Source organism: Macaca nemestrina, chromosome 16 (assembly GCF_043159975.1).
Source record: "Macaca nemestrina isolate mMacNem1 chromosome 16, mMacNem.hap1, whole genome shotgun sequence".
NCBI classification, from domain to species: Eukaryota; Metazoa; Chordata; class Mammalia; order Primates; family Cercopithecidae; genus Macaca; species Macaca nemestrina.
Genome location: NC_092140.1, coordinates 85,500,390 through 85,516,889, shown reverse-complemented (window position 1 = coordinate 85,516,889; position 16,500 = coordinate 85,500,390). Strand labels below are relative to the sequence as shown.

The following is a 16,500-nucleotide window of genomic DNA, read 5'->3' as shown; positions in this document are numbered from 1 at the left end:
TACAGGCGCCCGCCACCGCGCCTGGCTAATTTTTTTTTTTTTTGTATTTTAGTAGAGACGGGGTTTCACCGTGTTAGCCAGGATGGTCTCGATCTCCTGACCTCGTGATCCGCCCATCTCGGCCTCCCAAAGTGCAGGGATTACAGGCGTGAGCCACCGTGCCCGGCCTGAAGCACAGATTTTTATGCTACAGGAAGAAACAAACTTATTTCTCATTGGCAAAAATGTATTGATTGTAATGGTTCTTTTTTTTTTTGATACGGAGTTTCACTTTGTCACCCAGGCTGGAGTGCAGTGGAGCAATCTCGGCTCACTGCAACCTCAGCCTCCTGGGTTCAAGTGATTCTCCTGCCCCAGCCTCCCGAGTAGCTGGGACTACAGGCGCATACCCCAGTGCCTAGCTAATTTTTGTATTTTTAGTAGAGATGGGTGTTTCACCATGTTGGCCAGGCTGGTCTCGAACTCCTTACCTCATGATCCGCCCGCCTTGGCCTCCCAAAGTGCTGGGATTACAGGTGTGAGCCACTGCGCCTGGCCTGTAATGGTTCTTATTTTGATTAATACAGATATATTTGAGCCTAGCTATAATGATTTAAAATTCACTCTCCAAAACCGCAATTACGTTTGCACCAACCTGTAAAAGAAATTTTGAAAAAAAGTTGCGTCTATTCAACAGGTAAATAAAAGGATACCAGAAACTATTTTTCTTTTCTTTCTCTTTGAGATAGGGTCTTGCTCTGTTGTCCAGGCTGGAGTACAGTGTCATGATTACAGCTCACTGTCACCTTGCTCTCCCAGGCCCAAGTGATCTTCCCACCTCGGCCTCCAGAGTAGCTGGAACTTTAGGCACGCGCCACCACTCCTGGCTAATTTTTGTATTTTTAGCAGAGACGGGGTTTTGTCATGTTGCCTGGGGAGGTCTTGAACTCCCAGGCTCAAGCGATCTACCCGCCACAGCCTCCCAAAGTGCTGGAATTACAGGTGCGCTGCTGCACCTGGTCAGCCTGAAACTATTTCTAAATTGAAAAAGATGTAGCAACTTTCTCCCTGTCCCCTCCAACTGCTTCTCCCTATCCTTCTGGCTACTTCCCCACCCCCACTCCCTTATTTGAACTCATTCCTTTCTGCTTGTTCCTTTGGTGCTCATATATCTCTTAGGTAGAGACTTTTGGAATTTCACAATGCATACATTTATTTCTCTCAAAAGAGGAAAAGGTATTTAAATGTAGAACAGATATGCAAACAGAACAGCTACAGAACAAGAATAAAACTCCTGAGATTGTTAAAATACAGATCCAACAAATTTTTTCTAAACTGGGACTGATAAATGCCACTTATGATTTCCTGCAACCTTTCCTGGACCTTTTGTGATCTTAGTCTTTCACTGACAATGGTAAAATATATTCAGCCGCCCCCATTAAAATGGAACACTTAATTGAAAAATTAGAAATCTAAAAGAGAAAGAACTATATAAGTGTTTATAAAAGGCTTTTAGATCAAAGAGATCAAAATCTTGAGCTTGGAGCAATAATATAAGGAATCTCTGTTCAATACAAAAGTTTTACTTTTTCTGCTATGCAGAGACCAACAACAACAACAAAAAAACCAAAAAAACAAAAAACAACAACCAAAAAAATCTGAAAGGGGAGAGGGAGAGAGAGAGAGAGCGAGAGAGAGAGAGAGAGAGAGAGAGAGAGAGAAACTGCTCTAATCTTTCCCATCCACATTTGTTAATCAAGCAAACCAGACTGGTAAACGAAAGATAGATGTGGTACTAATTCAAGGATAATTGGGGATTTTATTTTTCTTATTCAATTCAGCCAGTCCTAGCCAAAATGTAAATATTAAAAATGTAACCTTGGCTGGGCGCAGTGGCTCACTTCTGTAATCCCAGCACTTTGGGAGGCCAAGGTGGGAGGATCATGAAGTCAGGAGATCAAGACCATCCTGGCTAACACGCTGAAACCCCATCTCTACTAAAAATACAAAAAATTAGCTGGGCATGGTGGCAGGCACCTGTAGTCCCAGCTACTCGGGAGGCTGAGGCAGGAGAATGGTGTGAACCCAGGAGGCGGAGCTTGCAGTGAGCCAAGATCACGCCACTGCACTCCAGCCTGGGCGACAGAGTGAGACTCTGCCTCAAAAAAAAAAAAAAAAAAAAAAAAAAAAAGGACAAAAAAATTAAACTTAAACTCATTTGAAACTGAAAAAAAGGGTAAAATTGATTTTACAAAAATCAAACTTCCGGCCAGGCGTAGTGGCTTATGCCTTTCTAGCACTTTGCGAAGCAAAGACATGAGGATCATTTGAGGCAGGGAGTTCAAGACAAGTCAGGGTAACATAGTGAGACCCTCATCTCAATGAAAATAAAAACAAAAATAAATTAGCCAGGTGTGGTGGCATGCGCCTGTAGCACTAGGTACTTGGGAGGAGGCTGAGGTGGGAGAATTGGTTGAGCCCAGTAGTTCAGGGCTGCAGTGAGCTATGATGATGCCACAGCACTCCAGCCTGGGTGCCAGAGTGAGAGACGCTATCACCAAAAAACTAAAATCAAACTGCCACAAACACTTACTTGCCTGAAATTTTGGTCCACAGTCTTCATTAGATTATCTGTAAGGGCAATCAGATTCCAATTTTGTCAGAAATATAATTTAGATCCAATTGTCTTTTATGAGCCGATGAGTTTTTATTACTATCTCATGACTAAAATTCTAAAATGAAAGTTGTGAAATCTTTGTGTGTGTGTGTGTGTTTAGATGTATTTATACATATATACATGTATTATATATTGTGTCTACATGGTAAAATCTGGCATAGTTGACCAGAAATCTCTTCAGGAGAAATGAATGCTCATATAAAATATATAGTAATTAACCCTCATGGCTTTTAGTTTATGTGAAATGAGTAAAGCATTAATAAATAAGATGATTTTAAAATTATTGGTAAAATAAAACTAGAAATGTCTTCAGAATTGTCAGCATACACTTTGCCTGGGTTTACTGGTCAGTTTTATATCTTTCTCTGTTAGATATCTGAAGCTGTCATGGTTTAACACAAAGGTTATAAAAGTATAAACAGCCTAAAACAGAATGATCTTTGTGTAATTTTGTGATAAGACTAATTTAATGTTGTTGATTTAATGAAAACAGCCATATCTTCTGGCTTATCAGCAAAATACCGATATACTTAACTTTAAGGTTTGTATTTAAGTGAACACCTGATAGTCACAGGCTATAAAAATGGATAACAAGGAAATAATTTGATACCATAACTAACTTTGTCGAATATTTCAGTTTTCAGAAATCATCTAGGTTATCTGCTAAAATAAATGAATTAGGTAAATGAAATAAATTTCCATAAATGAACTTTTAATGTAATTTGATATCTTAAAGTTGTATTGAATTAATATATACTAATTAAATCTGGGTCATTATCAAATAAGATTTTAAAATTATGTTATAGGGAAACATGTTTCTAAAAATTACAAAATGATTCTCATGATAAGATTGATATATTGAAAACGAACCAGGTAGGTAAAAAAAGAAAAGAAATTAAAAGTAAAATACTGATATGTGACAGACAATTCAAGATCTTGCTTCCTAGGTTTCACTAAATTTAAGAGTTAAAAAATTGTAATCAATATATAGAATTCTGTATACAAAGAGTGCATATATATTCAAAATGTATTTTTGATAGAAACAAATTATAAGAAAGTCACAAAGTGGCTGGGCAAGGTGGCTTGTAATCCCAGCACTTTGGGAGGCCGAGGCAGGTGGATCACGAGGTCAAGAGATTGAGACCATCCTGGCCAACATGGTGAAACCCCATCTCTATTAAAAATACAAAAATTAGCTGGGCATGGTGGTGCGTGCCTGTAATCCCAGCTACTGGGGAGGCTGAGGCATGAGAATTGCTTGAACCTGGGAGGTACAGATTGCAGTGAGCTGAGATTGTACCACTGCACTCCAGCCTGGCAACAGAGTGAGACTCCATCTCACAAAAAAAAAAAAAAGAAAAGAAAAGAAAAAAGAAAGAAAGGGATAAAGTTGTGTTCTTTATTGAGAAAAAAATAATTTTGTCTAATTTGTAGATTAAACATTGTTTCAAAATATAGAAGAGACAGGAAAGAACCAGTTAAGTAGGAGAGTGATATGTGAAGAAAGTATAGATATGAAGATGTGTTTTTGGTAAGAAAGGTTAAAAAGAAAAGATAATAATTTTACATGAGAAAAAACTTTATATGATAAATTTGTGTCATAAAGTAAAATTTAAGAGAGCAAAAGTAAAGGACAAAGCAGAAATTCCAAGCATATTGTCAATGGTACATATTGTCAGAGTACTTTGTGATAAGGTTTGTGAAAAGAAAATTTATGAAAGAAAATTTGCATTTGATCAAGTTGGCTATAATTAAAAGGAAATTACTTATAAGTCTTTCTAAAGATTGAGCTTTGATATTAAATTATACTAATACAAAACTAAAATTTTGGTTCCCTGTGTTAGAATAACAAGTTTTTCATCAAGTATCGATTTGCTTTCAGTAAAATTCAGAGGTTCTGAATTTTTAATTCTGAAATCTGTATCTTTTTAAAACTTTTCAGACTTGTATCTCAGAAGTTCAACTTTTACTGTACCTTGCTGCATGTGACTTGCAGGTCACATGTCATTGCCTTCTGTTTTTTTATCCCTGGGAAAGGTATATCTTTTTGCTTGGCTGGGGTGGTAACTTTCTCCTTCAGTGTTTTTATCAATTCCTGTAACCTTTGTTCTGGTTCTAACACTGATGTTATGGCCTAACACTGAAATGTTTTATCTTGAAGATGTAGAAAAGCAATGTTTTCCTTCAGTATACCTTGATTCTGTACTCTTGGGTTTTCTTTATAACCAGGAAACATTCATGTTGTTACTAAGAGTCCCTACTTTGTGTCCCTACTCAAGGTACTAGTTTTCTTGTTTACATTTCTCCATAATAAATTGTACATCATAATCTTGGACAAACTCTTCCTCTGTCTGCTTAAATTCAAGTACCTTTTTCATCAGGTTTGACTTCCAGGTTATCTAACTGGGCTTCTCATGAGAAAAAGCAATTACACAACAGAAGATTTTTCTTTTCCTTTTTGGTAACAGATCTGAAAAAAAAGACAGATTTTACATTTTATCAAGATAATCCTTGTGTTGTGTTTATTAGGATTTTGGTTACTTAGGAAAACTGAGCTTTAAATGGGCTAAGGTTTTCAAAATCATGTAACTTCTATATAGCTTTTGAAGTTTTATGATTATCACTCTGGTTAAATGAATAACTATTATTTAACAGTGACCTGTGATTCTGTTTTGTTTTTCAGATTTTTGTTTTTGTTTTTGTTTTGAGACAGGATCTTGCTCTGTTGCCTAGGCTGGAGTGCAGTTGTGTGATCGTAGTTCACTGTAAACTAGGCTCAAGTGATCCTCCCATCTCAGCCTCCTGAATAGCTGGGACTACTGATGCATGCCAGAACATCCAGCTAATTAAATTTTTTTTTCATTTTTTGTTTTAGAGATAAGGTCTTTCTCTGTTGCCCAAACTGGAATGAAGTGGTGCAATCACAACTTGTTGCAATTTTGAACTCTGGGGCTCAAGCAATCCTTGGTCTCCTGAGTAGCTAGGACTACAGGTGTATGTCGCCATAACCAGTTCATTTTTCATTTTTATTTGTAGATACCAAGTCTTCATATGTTGCCCAGGCTGGTCTTGAACTTATGGCCTCAAGCAATCATCTGCCTTGACCTCTCAACGCACTGGGACTACAGGTTTGAGCTACCATGCTGTAAAACTTTTCATGGAGATGAGATTTTGCTAATGTAGCCCAGGCTGGTCTTAAACACCCGGCCTCAAGCAATCCTTCCACCTCAGCCTCCCAAAGCACTGGGATTACTGGCCTGAGCCACTGTACCCAGCCCATGATTCTCTTTTGATCAAATGTTTCAAATCTTTTGATGTCTTTGGCAGATTTCACCAGGATTGAAATTCTAAAGTATGTTTTTTTGGCTTAAAATTAACTTTGGGATATTCTAGTTGGGCCTCTGGAAACATCAAAGAATGTATCTCTCATTTTGTAGAGATATTAAATTATTTGGTAAATTGTATGGTAGGCATTGTCAAATAATAGTATTAGATCTTCTCTCAGTTACATTTATGGGTATGTTATTGATATAAGTGTTTCCAAAATCATACAAATTAATAAAAATATAATATTTTATCAGTCATAATGTTGTTATGATTTTTGATTGCTATGTTAAAGTTACATTTGTATGAATATGTTATTAATTTAAATATTCTAAAAAGTATATAAAAGTTATAAAATTCTGATGATCTGATGTAACATTATCAGTCATAATTCTGGTTGCATCTACTAGATATCTTAAATGCTACATGTAATAGCAATAACTAAATTTCCTGGTCAATTGGAACTTTCATCAGATTTTAATCATGCCTATTCTAAATTTTTATCATCCACAGCTGTTGTTTTGAATTCTTCTCTAAAAGCATTTGCAATCAGCTGTATTCCAAAATTGCTTTTCATGGAAAAGACTAACAAGTACTCTTGAACACTGATTTCTGATAACTTTAGGATAAATGGGCTAAATAAAAACTCCCAGAATTCTAATAAAAGACGGACTCATTCATGAGGATTGCTATGTCAACATCAAGCAGAACAAGAAATACAAGGGACTGAACTGATGGGAGCACTAAAATGATTACATAAATTTTTGTTTGAAATATTGCTGATGGTTTTTGTATCTTGTTTTCCAAAGTCAACACTTCCACAGTACATCTCACTACAAAGACATTCCCCAAGGTTAGTGGGTGACCCAAAGCCAATCAGCCCACTCTGTGATTAGCCCACTGTAGTCCTATCTTTTGGTGTTGAGTGTTCCCACAACCTCCAAGGTTTCAAACCTTCCTTTTTCTCTAAGTCCCCTGCAGTAACAACCACTCACTGCAACCACTGGCTGCCACTTCCAAAACTGCAGCTTTTGCCAATAACTTGTCACCCATTACACATACAAAAGTCAGGTTTTCTCTCACAATACGAAGTAATCCCTGGTACCCCAAAAGCCAAAGAGATCAGGTACTACTTTTAATTGCTCCTTTTTTTTTTTTTTTTTTTTTTTTTGAGACTGGGTCACGCTTTTTTACCCAGGCTGGAGTGCAGTGGCATTATCTTGGCTCACCGCAACCTCCGCCTTCCGGGTTCAAGTGGTTCTCCTGCCTCAGCCTCCTGAGTAGCTGGGATTACAGGTGTATGCCACTACGTCTGGCTAATTTTTTGTATTTTTAGTAGAGATAGGTTTTCACCATGTTGGCCAGGCTGGTCTTTAACCCCTGACCTCAGGTGATCTGCCTGCCTTGGCTTCTCAAAGTGCCGGGATTACAGGTGTGAGCCACCGTGCCCAGCCTTTAATTCCTCTTATAACTCTTCATTAGTTAACAATTTGGTTTCCTCTATGACAATATAAACTGCAATTTATAAATTAATAGGATCAGATTTCAAAAAAATTCTTGAACCTAATAATTCAATCTTATCTTTTAATTCTAAATACATTTTCCCTTTTTTTCCTTTGAGAGAAGGAGCTGTGAATATTATATAATCTACAATCCTTTTTGTAATGTCCAGGATTTTTGCAGAAATTGCAAAGCAGAGGATTAGATTGGTTTTGGAACTTACTAGGTTAGACAATTGTTTTAGTTGCAAACTCATGATCTTTTTAGCTTTTCCTCTTTGTTTGACTTTTTCTTTTTCTTCCTTAGGTAGAGTATGGAATATTTGATCAGCAAAATTAACTGGCTCATGAGTTTGAGAGGCAGTCCAACTGGGGCATTATCTCTTTGTTACAAATGCCAGTTCTTTATCTGATCCATTTACTAAGTTTTAGTTAAGGAGAACATCATTTTGGTAAGTTAGCATACGTTTATTCTGATAGGTCTGAATATTGTTTAAATGTTTTTTTTTTTTTCACACTCTCATAGTATAACATTACAGGCTCATCAAGATTTTGTTGGTATTGTTATATTTTGTTCCAATTAATAACTTTTGGAAAACAAAGGGGATAGGATTTAGCAAAGCTTTGGCAGTATTGCAGGCCCATTCATGATCTGCTTCAGAAAATTTATGTAAGTCCTTTAAACAATTTCTCCAATTTGCCTTTGCTATCTAATCTTTGGCTTTACTTTCTGACACTAATATGCGAATCACTTGGTATAAACCAGAGAATCTGGGATTATAAGCTCAAACATTTAAATCACATTTTCTTTTTTTTTTTTTTTTTTTTTTTTTTTTAGAAACTGATGTTTATTTTCTATCAACCATTTTTCCATGTTGCTTAAGAGCCCGTGCAAGAACAGCTTAAGACCATTCAGTGGTTGCTCCTACCCATTCAGTGGCCTGAGCAGTGGGAGCTGCAGACCAGTCTTCCGTGGCAGGCTGAGCACTCCAGTCTTCAGTAGGGAACTGCTGAATAGGCACAGAAGGCACCTGCACACCTTCAGACCAGTCTGCAACCTCAGGCTGAGTAGCAGTGAACTCAGGAGCTGGAGCAGTCCATTCACCCTGAAATTCCTCCTTGGTCACTGCCTTTTCAGCAGCAGCCTGCTCTTCTTTTTCAATCTCTTCAGGATCTCTGTAGAAGTAGAGATCAGGCATGACCTCCCACGGGTGTTCACGGGAAATGGTGCCACGCATGCGCAGAACTTCCCGAGCCAGCATCCACCACATCAAACCCACTGAGTGAGCTCCCTTGTTGTTGCATGGGATGGCAATGTCCACATAGCGCAGAGGAGAATCTGTGTTACACAGAGCAATGGTAGGTAGGTTAACATAAGATGCCTCCGTGAGAGGCTGGTGGTCAGCCCTGGGGTCAGTAACCACAAGAAGCCGTGGCTCCCGGAAGGCTGCCTGGATCTGGTTAGTGAAGGTTCCAGGAGTGAAGCGGCCAGCAATTGGAGTGGCTCCAGTGGCAGCAGCAAACTTCAGCACGGCCCTCTGGCCAGTATTCCTGGAGGATATAACACTGACATCAGCAGGGTTTTCAATGGCAACAATGGCACGAGCCGCCAGCAGAAGCTTCTCCCAGGTCCTCTTCAGATTTATGATGTAGATGCCATCACTTTTCCTTTTATAGATGTACTGTTCCATCTGGAAGTCAAGATTGGTGCCACCTAAGTGGGTTCCTGCTGCAAGGAACTTAAGGACATCCTCCTCCTTCATTTGCAGGACATCAAGGGCTCCGGACATTGTGAAAGTTTCCCTTTAAGTTACGACGGGAATCCAGAACAACGCCGTATGGACCCCTCTGTAGGTAGCGCGGAAAGCTTAAATCACATTTTCTAGCAAATTCAGTGGGGTCCTGAAGAGGATCTGGGAATTTTTAAATTATGCCTTTAAGTTCTACTTTTGACCATGGTTGATATATCAAGTCAGGTTCTCCTCTAATGGACACAAGGTATTTCCAAAATGGAGCCAGAACAGCAGAATGAGGAAGAAGAGGAAAAGGAGGTAAATCTGGACAAGGAATTTCTGTCAAAAGAGAAGGAGGAGGCCAGCTCACACCTGTAATCCCAGCACTTTGGGAGGCCAAGGCAGGCAGTTCACTTGAGGCCAGGAGTTTGAGACCAGCCTGGCCAACATGGTGAAACCCTGTCTCTACTAAAAAGTACAAAAATTAGTCGAGCATGATTCATGCCTGTAATCCCAGCTACTCAGGAGGCTGAGGCAGGAGATGTGATTCAACCTGAGGGTGGGAGTGTGTGTGTGGAGGTTGTAGTGAGCCGAGATCACACCACTGCACTCCAGGCTGGGCGACAGAATGAGACTCCATCTCAAAAAAAAAAAAAAAAAAAAGTAGAAACAGGAGCTGAAGGAGGGGGAAAAATTTTAGCAGTATTTTTAAATTCAGAAATTGTTTTGTACTTTTGTCTTACTCTTGCAGAGAATCGGCTTTATCACAACCTCTTTTAGAGGTTTCTAAGTACTGTTGAAAATAGCTCCCAGTTATTTTCTTTTCTTTTAGAGCCGACTTTTACTAATGGATCATGCAGATAGACTAGTTTAGGTGTTTCAAAGGTACCCCATTTTGGCCATTGTAACTTGGGGTCATCTTGAGTAATATGAGATCCATTTTCCTAGATATTTGCATGAGGAGGTGCTGTGAGTATTAAACATGAATCCAGCTGGTGTTTCTAGTGGTGGATCTCTACTTCAGGAGGAAGACTCAGTTATAGAAGTAAGGTTGCCCAAAACTAAGACTTTTCTTTTGAATGGCCAAAAAGATCTAGCAGGAGGAATTTTGATCACTCAAGAAGAAAAGTTTAAATTTGTCAATTGAACTGAGCTTCACAATCTGGCCAGTTTTAAAGACTTTCTTTTTTCAGTGATAAACTGGTATCTTCCTGACCAAAATTCTGAATGAGAGAAAAGTTTGAAAAGCTCTAAGGTATAATTCAAATAAGACCTTAATATCAGAGAAAAAGTGAAACTTACAAATCTGTGATCACCAAAATCACTAAAGAACAACAAATGAAACTCTTACCGAACAGTAGAGTTTCAATTTCAGCCCTATCAATTTAGGAATGTGTATAGGCTTAAATAATGTCTCAATCCTCAAGCAAGTCAGGAAGATTCAAACTTGAGAGGGGCCTTTCCAGGGATCATGGTTGACTCCAGAAGGTTGGATAAACTACTGGCACCAGGTCTCCAGTTGTCAGTGAAGTGACAGTGATCACTGGAGGTCTGCTTCAGGTCCCGTTTGGGTCACCAAAATGTCAACCTTAAGTAATGAGATACAGAAAATATGATTAAGCATAGAGTTTATTTGAGCTCAAAGTTTGAAGATGGCCACCCAAAAGCATAGATTCAAGTTTCCCTGAATACACACTTCTATTTGCTGTAATTACAAGTAGTTTAAACATTTTTAAAAAATAATTAGAGACAGGGTCTTGCTGGGCCTGAACTCCTGGCCTCAAGCAATCCTCCTGACTCAGCTTCCCAAAGTGTTGGGATTTTAAGCATGAGCCACTGCACCCAGCCTTACCAGTGGGTTTTAAAGGAAAAAAATAAAAAAGAGGCAATTCCTAAATTGTTTACCAAGATTTTACATTAAAATGACATAAGTTATTGATTGGCTACACATTGTTCTTTGTATCACAAATTTCAGTAACATGAAGGTAATGGGCGAGGCAGCTAGTCAAGAACAAAATGCCTTTAAACAATTGACTGGGTGCAGGGGGCCATGACTGAAGCTCCATACTCATGTCTCTCTGGGCCTGATACATTTTGCACACCTCACATAGATCGGATCGCTCTGAGCTATTTCTCTTTTTCTCAGGGATAATAGTATTTTTCTCATAGGGGTTTCATAAAGATTAAATAAGAAATAGCAAATTGCATATAGTGTCTAGTACAGAGTAAGTGTTCAATAACAGTTATGATGAAATGATTGCAGTAATTGAGAAGAGAAAGGAGAAATAGGAGAGAGGAGTAAAATTCCTTAAGAAGGTCAAGATGTATGCCCTCCTAAGCACAGGTAGTGGAATTAACTCAGCATTCACCAGGGAATAGGAAACTTTTCCCTTCACCCTTTAGGGTTCACTGAAAACTGACAAAAGGCAGATTAATAGGAGAAAAGGCATACACAATTTTATTTTCATGTAAATAGCATGGGGGAATCACAGAATGGTGACCCAACAATGCACTATTATACAGAAGCTTATGTACCTGTTTTCAGAGGGGAGAGATGTACTGACTTGGGAGGTAAGAGGCAGATGATATAGAAAGGCGAAGGACAGGTCAGGCACGGTGGCTCACGCCTGTAATCGCAGTACTTTGGGAGGCCGAGGTGGGCAGATCACCTGAAGTCAGGAGTTTGAGACCAGTCTGGCCAACAGGGTGAAACCCTGACTCTACTCAAAATACAAAAATTAGCTGGGTATGGTGGTGGGCGTCTGTAATCCCACCTACTCAGGAGGCCGAGGCAAGAGAATCGCTTGAACCCAGGAGGTGGAGGTTGCAATGAGCCGAGATCACACCACTGCACTCCAGCCTGGGCAACAGAGCGAGGTTCCATCTCAAAAAAAGAACCAGAGCTGCACAGAAACAAAGTCTGTCTTATTATGTAGATAAAGTCCCTGGGAAATCTCTTGGTGCTGCTCTCAGAAGAACAGATGAAAAGTCTGTCTGGGGGTGGGGATGACCCCCAGTCTCTTCTCTTCTCTGGTGGTTGATCTTTCCTGGTTATTTGATGAGATTCCTAGGGAGAGAGTCTTAAGACAATTGTATTCAAACTTTCTTCTTCAGATAAGAAATTCCAGAAAAAGTCTTTCTTATTTATTTTTTTATTTTTATTTTTTTGAGACGGAGTCTCCCTCCGTTGCCCAGGCTGGAGTGCAGTAGCAGGATCTTGGCTCATTGCAACCTCCCTCTCCTGGGTTCAAGTGATTCTCCTGCCTCAGCCTCCCGAGTAGCTGGGATTACAGGCACCCACCACCACCATGTCTGGCTAATTTTGGTATTTTTAGTAGAGACAGGGTTTCACCATATTGGCCAGGCTGGTCTCGAACTCCCGACCTGAGGTGAGCCGCCCACCTAGGCCTCCCAAAGTGTTGGGATTACAGGTGCGAGCCCCCATGCCTGGCCAAGAGTCTTTCTTAGGGTGCTTCTGGAAACAGGATCAGAGAGACAGGAAGGTGGGAGAAGGGGCATAGAGAAAGACCTTTCTTCTCAGGCTTATTTTTGAGGATTTTCAAAAGCACTCAGCATGGCTATATTTGGGGAATCATTTCTGTGCCCCAACACAGGGAAGAAACGGGAGAAACACACTAGATATGGATTTTTTTTTTAATTTTTATTTTTTGAGATGGGGTCTTACTTTATCACCCAGGCTGGAGTGCAGTGACACAATCATGGCTCACTGCAGTCTTGACCTCCTCGGCTCAAGTGATCCTCCCACCTCAGCCTCCCAAGTAGCTGAGACCACAGGTGTGCACCACCACGTCTGGCTAAATTATTTTTATTTTTTTTGTAGAGATGGGGCCTCCTTATATTGCCCATGCTGGTCTCAAACTCCTGGGTTCAAGTGTTCCTCCTGCTTTGGCCTCCAAAGTGTTGGGATTACAGGCGTGAGCCACTGCACCTGGCCTAGATCTAGAATCTAAAGCACTTGGCAACTTGAGAATAAGAAAGAGCAGTCAAAGTTGATTATAAAATTTTGAGGCAAGCTGGGTGTGGTTGCACCTGAGTAGTTGGAACTTGTAATTCCAGCTATTCAAGAGAGCACCTTGAGTAGGTGGAACCTGTAGTAATTCCAGCTACTCAAGAAGCTAGAATATCTATATTCCAGACAAGAAATTCCAGAAAGAGCCTTTCTTATTTATTTATATTTTTTGATTTATTTATTTTTATTTTATATGTATATATATATTTGATGCTAACTACAAGGGTGGTGTCAATAACAAAAACAGAGAAGTAGTTTTCTCTATTTTTTTGGACTACTTTGATGGGAAGATAATAAATTTTATTTCAACTGTTAAAGTAGGAAATGCTTATAAGACATCCAGATGGAGATATTAAACAATGAGAATGAAGGCCAGAAGAGATCAAAAAAGGACTTGAAACTGGAGACAGATTTGAAGTCATCTACTTGGTGTTAATAATGACACTGTGGGAGCAAGAGAATTTATTAATTTTGTATTGCTAGTGTATTCTGTACATGCTGGTCTTGCACATAGTAGGTGTTCAATGAACATGTTTTACTGTTGTCGTTGAAAAAGAAAACAGAATTATCTAGATAATCTACATTTAGGAGAAGAACGAGGACTTGATTGAGGACCCAAAGGATGACCAAGAAGAGGTGCAGGAGAAAACCCAGAATTCTGCAGTGTCTTGGCGATGCAAGTGTCAGAGGCATTTGAACCAGAGCTACTCGATCTTGAGTGAGGGCTAAGAAAAGTGAGGCTGGGACGTACTGGGCTGCATTCCCAGGATGGTAGGTATTCCTAGCCGCTACATTAACGGAACAGGTTAATAACGTTTACTAAACAGACCCAGACTCAGGAATGTCCTGATATCTTGAAAACAAAAGCACTCCTAATTTTGCTTTAAAGATAAATAATATCGATTCTTGTAAAATACAGTAATTAAGAAAATTAATTTTTAAATCACAAACCCTTGTAGCAGAGCAAATCTCCCCATGTTTTTTGTTGTTGTTGTTGTTGTTGTTGTTATCCTATATATAAATAAGCATTGTACCTAGGGGTGGGTGCGTTCCTCCTCTTACTTTCAGAAATGCTCTACTCTGTCTATAGAGTAGCTATGCTTTCCCCACTTTACTTCCTTAATAAACTTGCTTTTGCTTTGCACTGTGGACTGGCCCCAAATTCTTTCTTCAGTGAGATCCAAGAACCCTCTTCTGGGGTCTGGATCAGGAGCCCTTTCTGGTAACATAAGGAAGAGAAATTCGTGAAGGAGAGGGTGGTCTACAGTGTGAAATGCCAATGAGAGATTAAGGACCCTGCGGACTGAGAAACTTTTTGGAATTAGCCAATTCTTAAAAATATAAGCTCCATGAGGGCAGATGTTTGTTTAGAGGCAGGATCTTACTTATTGCCCAGATTGGAGGGCAGTGGCTATTCACAGGCACAATCACAGTGCACTGCAGCCTCAAATCCCTATGCTCAAGTGATGCTCTTGTCTCAGCCTCACAAGTAGCTGGAACTACAGACATGTGCCTGGGCTTCCGCTGAGAGCAGATATTTTTGACTGTTAGCAGACTGCCTGTAACATTGTAGGTGCTCAACAATAAATACTGTGAACAAAAATTATCTGAAAAGGAATTTAGAAGAAAGAGAATATTCCAATGAACAGTTTGCAAATTGGGGAGACACAGCCTTTGGCACAAAAGGAAGGTACATTCCAGAGAACAAAGGGAGGGATTGTTTTTATACAGAAAGTACCTACCCAGGTTCCCATGCTCCTCCATTTATGCAAATGAAGGATGCAAACTTGCTTAGTTCTGATTGGTTGATTTTGCTGAGTTTTGGTTGCTTGACACAGGTTACAGCTTATTGGTTGGTTCTGGAGTATAAACAGGAACTGGCAGCTATGAAAGCTGAAAAGTTAAGCAAAAGCCTGTAAGGAACTCAGAGTACATGTGTGATCTCTAATCAGCAAATGGCCAATTGGCTCTATTTTCAATTCAGGCCCAGTTAGACACTAAGGATTTATCTTGAAGGATTGGCTTTTTCAGGTTTCACAACGCAGAACAAATGAACTGATGATATTTCAGAAAACACTTTCAGAAAACTGTTGGGCACAGAAGCCAAATCTTAAGGGATAAATAGAGTTGCCACTTTCCTAAAAAATACCCTACTATTTCTCATCTGTTTTCCCCATGTAGTCAGAGTGATTTAATGCAGTTGTGTAATAATGGCTCACTGCAGCCTTGACCTCCCAGGCTCAAACTATTATCCCACCTCAGCCTCTTAAGTAGCTGGGACTACAGGCATATACCACTATGTCTGGCTAATTTTTAAATTTTTTTGTAGAGACGGGGTCTCACTATGTTGCCCAGGTTGTTTTTGAACTCCTGCACTCAAGTGATCCTCCTGCCTTGGTTTCCCAAAGAGTTGGGATTATGGGTGTGAGCCACTGTGCTTGGCCAGAATGACTTTTAAAAAATTAAATCATCAGATCATGTAACTTGCCTTCTGAAAATGTTTCAGTAGATTCCCATTGAACTTAAGATTTAAAAAACAAAACAAATCCACATTGCCTGAGACCACGAACTCTGCACAACCTGGCCTATATTTTCAACTGTACTGCATACCACTTTACTTCTCCTGCACTACACTCCAGCCACGACCTTTAACCAGAGAAGAGAGACAAGTTCTCACCTTTCCCTTCTATTCCTTCATCATACCAATCTTCTTCCTGTATTAGGATATTTGCATATGGTTCCCTTTGTTTAGAATATGCCATCCCATCCTTCTCATCCTCAGGTTTCTGTTCAATTGTCGTTATCACCTCCCCAAAGGGTTCTCATTCCTGTGTACTTGGTTTAAAGTTGTCCTTCCCTCAGCCCCCATTGCTCTCAAATGATCTTGCTTTGTTTCCCTCATAGGACTTGCTTTATGTCCCTCATAGGACTTCATACAGTTTGGAATTACCTTGTCTATTTGTTTACGCGTTTATAATCTGTCTCCTCCCACTAGGATATAAACTATCTAAAGAGAGAGAACATGCAAACTGGGAGGAGAGTAACTGATGAATAAAATTTGAGGAAAAGAAAAAAGGGATGAGATGAAGAACTCAAAGGGAGGAATGAGAGTACCTTTCTTTCTCAGAAAGAAGCGCCAAGAACATGGAAGAGAGCAGAAACATCGGGGAGTCTGAGGTGGAACACGCTGTGTAACCTGACAAGTTATTTTCCCATCAGCCTTTAATTACATAGTTAAATTGGCTGTGGGAATAGCAG

General features: G+C 39.6%; 3 protein-coding genes across 15 annotated transcripts in view; 1 reads left to right on the top strand and 2 right to left on the bottom strand.

Annotated features, from left to right (window-relative positions):
• LOC105491738 (N-alpha-acetyltransferase 16, NatA auxiliary subunit) overlaps nt 1–16,500 on the top strand; it is a 249,151-nt gene that overhangs the window by 161,054 nt on the left and 71,597 nt on the right. For 4 of the 7 annotated variants that reach the window (XM_071081438.1, XM_071081440.1, XM_071081441.1 and 1 more), the window contains 3 exons: nt 5,693–5,784; nt 7,787–7,931; nt 13,831–14,013. In XM_071081438.1, the coding sequence (XP_070937539.1) occupies nt 14,011–14,013 (3 nt within the window). In that variant the 5' untranslated portion in view covers nt 5,693–5,784; nt 7,787–7,931; nt 13,831–14,010. Of the gene's footprint in view, nt 1–5,692; nt 5,785–6,568; nt 6,834–7,786; nt 7,932–13,830; nt 14,014–16,500 lie in introns of those variants that run through there. The other 3 variants (XM_071081439.1, XM_024796031.2, XM_011758403.3) reach the window with 2 other exon arrangements.
• Nucleotides 1–16,500, bottom strand: part of LOC105491737 (mitochondrial translation release factor 1) — a 95,132-nt gene that overhangs the window by 72,891 nt on the left and 5,741 nt on the right. For 4 of the 7 annotated variants that reach the window (XM_011758394.3, XM_071081447.1, XM_071081446.1 and 1 more), the window contains one exon: nt 14,985–15,135. The exons of 1 other annotated variant lie outside the window; for it this stretch is intronic. In XM_011758394.3, coding sequence (XP_011756696.1) covers nt 14,985–15,006 — 22 coding nt within the window. In that variant the 5' untranslated portion in view covers nt 15,007–15,135. Of the gene's footprint in view, nt 1–5,025; nt 5,127–10,563; nt 10,801–14,984; nt 15,136–16,500 lie in introns of all 7 variants that reach the window. 2 more of the 7 variants (XM_071081449.1, XM_071081448.1) reach the window with 1 other exon arrangement.
• LOC105492766 (small ribosomal subunit protein uS2) lies at nt 8,295–9,346 on the bottom strand. Its single transcript, XM_071081451.1, has one exon. It carries the CDS (start codon nt 9,267–9,269, stop codon nt 8,382–8,384), a length of 888 nt encoding a protein of 295 aa, XP_070937552.1. The 5' UTR covers nt 9,270–9,346; the 3' UTR covers nt 8,295–8,381.